General features: G+C 41.0%; 1 protein-coding gene across 1 annotated transcript; it reads left to right on the forward strand.

Moving 5' to 3' along the window:
• The first annotated feature begins 804 nt into the window (after nt 1–804).
• ODF1 (outer dense fiber of sperm tails 1) lies at nt 805–4,992 on the forward strand. The gene is made up of 2 exons (XM_030549594.1): nt 805–1,100; nt 4,677–4,992. Exons 1-2 carry the CDS (start codon nt 805–807, stop codon nt 4,990–4,992), a joined length of 612 nt encoding a protein of 203 aa, XP_030405454.1.
• The last annotated feature ends 5,105 nt before the right edge of the window (nt 4,993–10,097 follow it).

A 10,097-nucleotide genomic window follows, 5' to 3' on the forward strand; every position in this document is an offset into this window, starting at 1 on the left:
AAAAAGCTACAAAGCCCTAAAATGGTCCTACGCTCCTAGCATGGCGGCAAGCAGTCCAAAACCAGCAAGCACGAAAACAAAATAAAACATTAAAGACAGCTGTAAAAAACCTACAAAAAATGTCCCATCCCCTGTTATAAATATTTGTGGTCAACAACAGGCTTCATCTAATCACACAAGGGATTGAGTATCTAAGTAAAGTCTGAGTTAAAACGTGAATAAAGACTTCAGGATTTGATCCACAAAGTATTTTGCCTATATAAGGGCTGAGAACACCTGTGCACATTCTCCCAGCTTTGGTTCATATGTTGTATTTTTAAAAAGAGGAAATCAATGTGAATAACTTTATTAATGCAATATTATGATTGAAACTTTACCTATGAGTGAGAAAATACTCTATTAGAGCATACAGTACAAGCTGACACCATATACAGTGACACAAATATGTATGTACAATGGGGCCAAGTTACAGTTGCTGGGGAAATCCATAAATTATCCAGAATGTTGAATTGACTAACTTGTGTGGGTATGAAATACCAACCAGAGTGTTTAATCCATGCAGTATTTTGCATTTAATAGCTTTCTGGGAGACAGCCACTGATTGCAGTTCCCATGCCAACAGCAGGATTGTGACATATTTGCATGCTGATGATGTCATAAAATGCCTGCTGGAATATAGCTAAAGCATCTGCAGTTTGTTTTTTAAACTAACTTCTGGCCAGAGCTTGCAAGACAATTTTTTCCCACACGAGTGCAAGTTACCAAAAGTTGTACTCGTACACTAATATGGTTTAAAGCTTTAAGATGTCTTTGTGCTGTCGCTTTTTGGAAGATGCCAAGCGAGATTTGAGAAAGGCAGATAGAGAAATAAGGAGACAGATAAGGCTGATGGACCTGCATCCACATTACCTATGTGATATGCACCTGCATCCACACTGCCTGTGTGATATACACCTGCATCCACACTGTGGGTGTGAAATACACCCCTATCCACATTGCCTGTGTGCTATACACCCAGACTGCCATCCACCATCATGCCTCACAGTTTGGGAGAAGAAAGCCATTAAAGCAAAACTGGAGGCAGAGCGAGAAATGGGCAGGTAAATGAGCTTCTTTATTAGCCTTCTGTAGCCAGTAGTACTCTTTAAATTGAATTAAAGAAAGGAATTTGGCAGCTGAGTTTTGAGTAAAGTGGAAATGGGTAAACAGGATAATAGACAACGCTCAACTTCAGGGAAATGTAGGAACTGTAAGTGTTTGTAAAAAACTGTAATGATGTAGTCTAGGTATGGAGGTAATTATATATGCACCGTCTGAGTGTTAAATATTGTAGTCTTACTATGGAAAAAAATAGGATATAATTTAAAAATATTTAAGGCAACTAATTAAATGTCAGACTACAGGTAAAACTAAATGAGAATACATAGATGTAGTCTTGGACTAGATTCTGATCTTACTGTAAACCCAGAGTAATTCAATCTATTAAGAGTTGGGTATTTATTATTATGAAATTGAATTCAATGGAGGTCCAGATTTACGCTGGTATAGAGGGAATCAGAATCTAGTTCTAAATGAAAAACTGTGATAAATGATAAAAAACTTGTCATTTGAGTTAAGGGTTAATGAGCAATCTGAACCCAGAAAGGATAAGAAATCCTTTGCTAGTGAGACAGAATCATATTCATTAAGAGGTGGGGACTTTGGTAGTTTGTACTGAATAAATTATTTTAACATATCTTATTTAACTAAAGTTTTCCCCCCTACACAAGATTTAAACTTCTGTTAAATATTGTGCTTGGAGGTGAGGTTTTTATTTTGCCAGTTAAAAATATGATGTCAGTACACACTGAGAATTGAATATTGGCTTATATTTTCTGCTGTGCTTAGTCTCCACTGGATGTGACAGAGCTGGAGGAGAGGGAGCTGTATAGTGATCCTTCATCTCTGGGTTGGGTTTTACACTAACCATAGGAGAAGTGAGAGCAGCCTAGGGGCTGCTCTAAATTCTCTCCATTGTAACAGCTTCTCCATATTAGAATAGCTATAGTGCACGTGCAGCCCCTTTACACATCATATGCCAAAGGCTGCTGCAGGAGGAGGTGGAGGAGGTGCTGGTACATGAAGATACTCTGGATTTTCACCACCTGAATTCAAATCAGAATTTGACGCATAACTTCAAATTTTGAAGTTGCTACTCATGCAAAACCCGGTGAAGTTAATGACAGGTTTGCCTGAGTAAAAACAGATTGAGGGCTTCAGGATCTGGGCCAATGACTTCAGTGAGAGTTTTGCCCAAGTATCGTGTCCATAGTGTAATCCTTGCCACCCTGTTTCTGAAACTGGCTATATTTTCCTTATGCATCTGCTTGTACTGCTCTGACTACAGTCACATGAGAGAAGAATTTCAGCCTACAAGTCTAGAAAAATCAAATATCATCCTCTCTCAAAGAACACTGAAACCCATATGGACGCTGTAGATTTCCAATCATATCACTCCTTTTCCACAACATTTATTCACCTAAGATTAAGTTTCTCTAAGTGATTGAATAGAAAGTCCAAGCAGGCAGCAGCACAGAATTCATGAACTCTAACAAAGGAAGAAAAATATAATTCTAGATGTTGTGCTAAGTTCAATCATCTTAGTTTTGTATAATAGGAATAATATTCCTGGAGCTGGACTATACTGGTAATAAATTGCTAACCTCATCTGACTTGCAGTGTCTAGTTCATCATTTATTGTCCTATATACTCCTACATCACACATATTATCTATTGAATTTGGTATCTTATGTCCCATTCAGTCTATTACAATTGAGACTGGGACCGTCTGTTGGATATTTTGCAAATAGTTTGAATGAGAGTCATGTTTTTGGTTGATTATAGTGTCATTTCACATTGCAAAATGTTATTTTAATGGCCCAGTTAGCCACCATCCTAGCTCTGCACAGGAGACATTTAATTTTGTGTGTGCATGTCAAAAGTGTCTCTTATGTACAGATCACATTTAACAAAATTTCTCACTTGAAAATGTAATTAATTATAACCCTTAATTTGAAAATTTAGGATGATTTGTTAAGTGGACATGCATTGGTGTCTATTGGCTAATGAGGAGTGCTGGCTTTTGTGTGTTTAGGGTGACAGAACTCATCTTCACAGTTGTGTCATCCTAAGAACATGCAAACCCTTGATTATCAAAGCACATGGATGTTTGTTCATTGACGGTGTAGCCAATTCCACAAGTCGTGTGCATCAAAATATGCAGCTATCTGCATTAATATGTGAGAATAGACCTTACACTTTGATTTATATTTTTGTCATCAAATAAATGTGTTCTTATTCCATGCTGTATACTCAATTCATTTTAATTCTGTTCTTGTTTTTTTATTTTTTGAAACTTTTTATTAAGGCAATTTTTACAATAAAACATTAAGAATACTACATCATATATTACTTATTCAAATAACCTGGTAAAGATTTTGGTTTGCTGGGTGGGGAGCCCACCTCTCTTGAGTATGCTGGAAAGGGTGACCAAATTTCTAAATAACTATCCTCTTTTTAGTGCTCCTCTTGTGCACATAGATTCATAGATTCATAGACTCATAGGTCAGAAGGGACCAATCTGATCATCTAGTCTGACCTCCTGCACAAGGCAGGCCACAGAACCCCACCCATCCAATTTTATAACAACCCCTAACCCAGGGTTTCTATTACACAGATAGTCCATATTTTTCTATACCACAATTCCATGCGGGGCAGCAAGGGTGTGTGTGTGTGTCACATTTGTAATAATGTGGCATACAAAGTTAGCTGCTAACAATAAAAGAGAAATTAATTTGTCATTTTGTTTAAAGTGTAGATCCTTTAGTGGAGTATTAAGTAACCGAATCGGGGGATCTCCAGGAAGCCAGCATTTTGTCATAACATGAATCTCTTTAATAATTTCCTCCCAAAACCATCTAATTCCTGCATACAACCACCAGATGTACAAGCACATTCCTCTTTCCCCACAAGCCTTCCAACAGAGTGCCTTTCTAGTAGCAAAAATATGATGGATCTTAACTGGAGTAAAATGCCATCTATACAGTAATTTATTTAAAAATTCTTTATGTGCTGCACAAATTGAAGGTGTTTATCTCATTTCTCACATAGAGACCCACTCATCCGGATCAATTTCTTTGTCCAAATCTCTCTCCCATCTTTTCATCTTGATTGTTTTCTTATCAATATCTTTTTCAATCAAAATGATAGATATCTTAGAAATTGAACCTTTTGTTCCAGCTTACTCCTAGGTCAACTCCTCAAATATGGTTAAAGGTCTAGATAAAGCTGCCTCATATCCATATTTGACAATACAATATTTTACTTGTAAATATTGAAAATATGGGATCTTTATATTATTTATATTATTATATACCTCTTGGTATGATTTGAAACCAGGACCCAGGCACAAATGTCTGAATTAAGTAATCTCAGCTCTTACCCACAACAAAGAATCACTTTGATACTTCCTAGGGATAAATTCCTGATTATTAATGAAAGTAGCTAAGAGATAGGACCTCAGAAAAAGGAATTTCAAAAATTTGTCCAAAGCTTCTAAGATAGTCTGGATGAATGGGTGGCTATTTATTTTTGGTGACCTAAATTTATTTTCTTGTTTTTATTTTTTTTTATTACAGCATACGAAGAAGAGTTAATAGGATGTTGAACTCATGCCATGATCATAAGCTTTTAGCTCTGATGGATGTTAAGGGGTTTGACCCAGAGGAAGTTACAGTGAAGGTGAAAGATGGGAAGGTTAAAGTGTCAGCTGAACACGAGGAGGAGCATAGGACCCTAAGAGGGAAGGAATACAACTACACAAATCTTACCAAGGAGATCAGCTTGCCTCCAGGGGTATATGAAGATGAGGTGACGTACACTGTAGGACCTAACAGTTTGGTGAAGATTGAAACTCCACGCAAGTGTTTCCCTTGCCTCCTGAGTCTAATTTGAAGACATTGGACTCTGAGCAGCAATAGTACTGTACATGTACATAGTACAAGCAACTCCTCTGGTGTTTTTTAACTCTACCTTTTAAGCACAAGTTGGCAACTGTTCTGACCAGTTTAGAAACAAACGATAGTGCTGCAAAACTACTTGTTTGAGTGCAAGTCTTTTGGTTTCATTTTGAAGGGTTTCTTGTGACTTTGTCATCAGTCAAAAGAATTAGGGACATTATCCAATATGAAGATTAAAAAAATAGTTAGAAATACTAAACTATGATAACTTGTTTGGCAATAAAAGACCCACATAGGTGTAGCGTAATTCCAGAAGCTGGCATTACCATTGTTCATTGTTTCAGAGATTAAGCCTAGAAGGGACCGTTATGATCATCTAATCTGATCTTCTGCATAATACAGGCCATAGAATTTCACCCAATAATTCCTCCATCAATCCATAATTTCTGTTTAAGCTATAGCATATCTTTTAGAAAAACGTGCAGTCTTGATTTAAAGGTATCAAGTGATGGGAAATTCACCATATCCCTAGGTAAGTTGTTCCTATGGCTAATTCTAATGGTTATTTCTAGACTGAATATATGTAGTTTCAGCTTCCAACCTATGAATCTCATTATGCCTTTTTCTGCTAAAAAGCCATCTTCTAACAGAAATCTTTTCACTGCAGAGCTGATCAAGTCACCTCTTAGCTTCCTTTTGGGTAAACTAAATAGACAGTTTCCTAAGTTTCTTACTAAAAGACATATTTTCCAGACCTTGAATCATTCTTATAGCTCTTTCCTGAACCCTTTCCAATTTGTCAGCATCTTTTTTGAAGCGTGAACACAAGACATGGACATAGTGTTCCACTAATGGTCTCACTAATACCATTTCTCCACTGTTCATGCTCTACCTGATACGTTCTCCATTCTCCAGCACTGTCAACTGCCTTTGTGTTACATTTGCTAAGAAAGGGGATGAAGTAAAATAGTCAGTTCCATTCAGACATTTACTGGGCATTATGGATATGAATATTTATATACTTTAGTTTTCTAGGTTATACCATATGCATATCCGTATATTTTTAGGGACACAAATAAACAAAAACTAGAACTAGTTGCAAATTTTCTATTGAAATTGTTTCCATTGAAAGAGGAGAAAAAGTGGTGCATTCAAAATCGTGCTGTGATGCGTTATTGGCGTTGTAGTTGTAGGTGCTTTCTGCCCATTCTCATCTATAGGCTGGGGTTCCTGGTAGGATTACATCTTCCATGATGCACCACTTTCTCCTCTTGTGGTAGGAGTGTACTCACTCGACTCCCTGGCCATGGTTCACTATGGGAGATGTAGGCCAGTTAGAGAGCCAAGCCCATACAGGAAAATGGGAGTATAAGGCACAGAATTACAACTCCGATGAGGCATTGCAATGCCCTTTTAGGGCCACAAGAGTCTCACAGACAGAATGCTCAAGGAATTGATGCATTTCCTAGATGACATGGTTTCTGCGACCAGAGACCTTCAGCCTGGTTTCCACCATCAGAAGTGAATGACACTTCCTTGCTTCACAGGTGTGTTGTGGGAGTTTGTGTTTGTAAAGCACCTTGACTAGAGCTGAGCAAAAATTTTACATTCTTTTTTTTGGCCAAAAAATGCATGTTCAGATTGATAGAAACATTTCATTTTACAAATTCATTTAGAATGTGCCTAATTGTTTCAACTGAAAAAGATGAGAACATTTTATTTCAACATTTTCAAATTGAAACATTTTGATTTTTCAATTCACAATGACTTTTTTTAAATTTTACTGCCATTTTATTTTTTATAGAAAGTAAAAAAAACCTTGAGAACCAAAAGATTTTGGGTTGAACAAAATGTGTCGATCAACCCCAAAACAATTTTTTTGACTTTGTTTCATCAAAAAATTGAAAAATGTTATCTTTGGGTTAACCTGAAAGGAATTTCTATATTTTGGTTCAGCCACTAAATCACAAAATTGGTTATTTGCACAGCTCTCCCTTTGCTATCACTGCACATGTAGGCTTTACTCATGGTTAGGTGACACAATGCTGCACACAACTTGTCCTTGCCTACACTGTCCCAAAAGTCATGGTCAGTATTCTGTCAGTTAACTCAAGTCTTTACCGCTGTGTTCAAACAAGGCAAAGTTCTGTAAGGAAGACAAGACCTCCATGACAGATTCACCCACTTCAGCCAGGCATGAGAGATCCTGGAGAGTGTATATGTGTAAACCAGCCCCAATCTGCCCTCTCTGACAGCAGCAGACCCTGAGCTGCCAAGAGGCATTGTTGATGAATGCTCTCAGCTCTGCAGATACAGGAGCAGCGAGTTTAGCCCTCAATACCAGGATCACTGTACCAGCCGCTAAGCTCCCTACCCTCTGAGGGAGAGGCTGTTTCCCTCTTCACATCCCTCCTGCTGGCTTGCTGCATTTTCGCGGAGGGTGGGGATGCTAAGCTGCTGTCCTGCTTGCCACCTTCAACTTGTCTTTTCCTTCTTTGGAGGGAGATGAAGCACCACCATCTGCCCTCATGTTAAGGGGACTGTTGTCCCCTTACTAACATTTAGTTGGGGTGTTTTGGTTGGCTAGCTCCCAGTACCAAAAGAATGGGAAGAGGTCGATGCTCCCGGTCAGCCTGATTGACAGGGCGGGCAGGCTAATCAGGGAGTCAGGAGGCCAAGGTGGGTCATATGCTCCGTGTGAGCTGGATTTGCCTGGGTCAGACAGAGTGGGGCTGAGCTAAGGAGAAAGCAGGGGCCCAAGCTGAGCTGGGGAGCAAAGCTGTGCCAGCCAGAGTGGCCAGAAAAGCAGCCAGCCCAGGAAGCAGGTCAGAGCTGGGAGCAGAGTCATGGAAGCAGCCCACAAAGCAGACCTGTGCTGGGAGGAGAGCTGCATCCACAGAGCCAGAGACACAGCCAAGGGAGAGCAGATCCTCTGCTGGGAGCAGTGCTGGGCCAGCCAGAGACACAGCCCAGGGAGAGCAACTGGGGCCAGCCAAGGGGAGACCCTGGGCAAAGGGCTCAGCGCAGAAAGACACCTCCAGCCAAGGATCCTTGCAGGCCAGACAGGGAGAGGGATCTTAACCCAAAGGGGGCTGATGCTGGAGGTCTGTGGCCACCACCAGAGCAAGTGTCCAACCCACAGCATCCCTGCAGCACAGCCAGGGCCTGAGAAGGAGGCCTGGGACCTACAAGGAACAGACTGTGAACTGCCCTGACATTCCAGACACACTGTTTGTAATGTTCCCTCCAAGAGAGTGGGGTGATGTGTTTTCCTTTAACCTTTTCCATTTTTCCTTATTCTTTTTTAAAATTAATTAAATAACTTGTATTTGCTTTACATTGTATGTAATAACCAGTGAATCAGGGAAGTATCCAGTGCAGAGAGAGCACCCCGGGGTGGGAACACCCTAGCCTCTGTCCTAGGTGACCACAGCAGGGTGTGGGGTGAGTCCCCCAGGAATCCTGGGCCCAGCCTTGTCGGAGTTACGAGGACTCTGCCAGACAGGAGAGTGGAAGGGGAGTCCTCAAGGGCAGGGAGGCCTCTGGGTAAAGGAAGTTGGAGAGAGGACTCGGATCTTCTGCTAGCCCATTTCACCAGGGTAGTGCAGAAGCCAGGAAAGTTCCCCACAATAGCGGGACCATTTCCGCTTACACTCAGATTACTAGCTTCTGGGGAGCGGAGGCGCACAGGTCTCCACAGCCATCACCCCCCAAGCTATTTCTGATCCTCTGGCCTTCCCTCGTTTTTTTCCACATGGGGCTCTTTACTACCCCTAGCAGATTAATTGAGGAGGGGATGCAGGTAGCTCCCCATATCTAGGCCCCATAAGACTGGGGGGGGGGGGCTTTGAAACAGCAGCAGGAGATTCCGCATATTATGAGTGTGGCAGCCCTATCAGCCAGATGGACTCATAGTCTCTAAGGTCAGAAGGGACCATCATGATCATCTGGTCTGACCTCCTGCACTTTGCAGGCCATAGAATCTCACCCACCCACTCCTGTAATAGACCCATAACCTCTGTCTGAGTTACTGAAGTCCTCAAATAATGATTTAAAGACTTCAAGTTACAGAGAATCCACCCTTTATACTAGTTTAAATCTCAAGTGACCCCTGCCCCATGCTGCAGACAAAGGCAAAAAATCCTAAGTCTCTGCCAATCTGACCTGGGGAAAATTCCTTCATGACTCCAGATATGGCAATTAGTTAGACCTTGAGTGTGTGGGCAAGACCCGCTACCTAGATACCTGGGAAAGAATTCTCTGTAGTAAGTCAGAGCCTGCCCCATCCACTGTCCCATCATCAGCCATTGGAGATATTGCTGCTAGCAGTCGCAGATCAGCTATATGCCATTGTAGGCAGTCTCATCATACCATCCCCTCCATAAATGTATCAATCTCAGTCTTGAAGCCAGTTAGTTTTTTTGCCCCCTTGGCTGTTGATGATGTAGGAGGCTACTTGGTGAGATTTTCACCTGCTCTCAGGAAGAAAAAAGGAGAGAGGGAGTCTGACAACATCATTCTCCCTGCCTCACATTTTACAAAAAGTAACACTCTAGGGTGGTGCAGCACTTGAAGGACAAAGCACTTTTATTTCCAAGGCTCCCATGCATATTGAACAGCAGTTACCAGCAGATGTAAGAACAACTAAAAGCATTTCCTGCTTTAGGATAGAACCGAATCGATAGCCCGGGATTTGATGGAAACATTTTCATATTGAAAGAGGCAGAAAGGCATCAATACACACTTTAAGCAAAGTGTTAACAAAATATTTAGACCAGTTGCCTAGCAGCTTGGTAGGTATTTGCCACTGCAGATCTCACATAGCTCTCTGGTTTTCTGACTGTGGTGTATCATCAGTGTAAAATCCTAGAGTTCTTTTTATTGCTGTTCTGAGCAGAGGCAGGAGGATTTGGGAGATATAGTGGTCTTGAAATACTGGGACTGCAGATCTGCTCAGGGATTGCATTTGATGCATCAGATTCATGCCCCCTGCATCCCAAGTAGAGTTCACCCCTAGGGAAAAGCCAGCTGCATTTCCACTCCCTCAAGGGTTGTGCCTGGAGAGAGCAGCTTTATTATACATTAGGACTCCATAGGAGC

Source organism: Gopherus evgoodei, chromosome 2, assembly GCF_007399415.2.
Source record: "Gopherus evgoodei ecotype Sinaloan lineage chromosome 2, rGopEvg1_v1.p, whole genome shotgun sequence".
Classification (NCBI taxonomy): domain Eukaryota; kingdom Metazoa; phylum Chordata; order Testudines; family Testudinidae; genus Gopherus; species Gopherus evgoodei.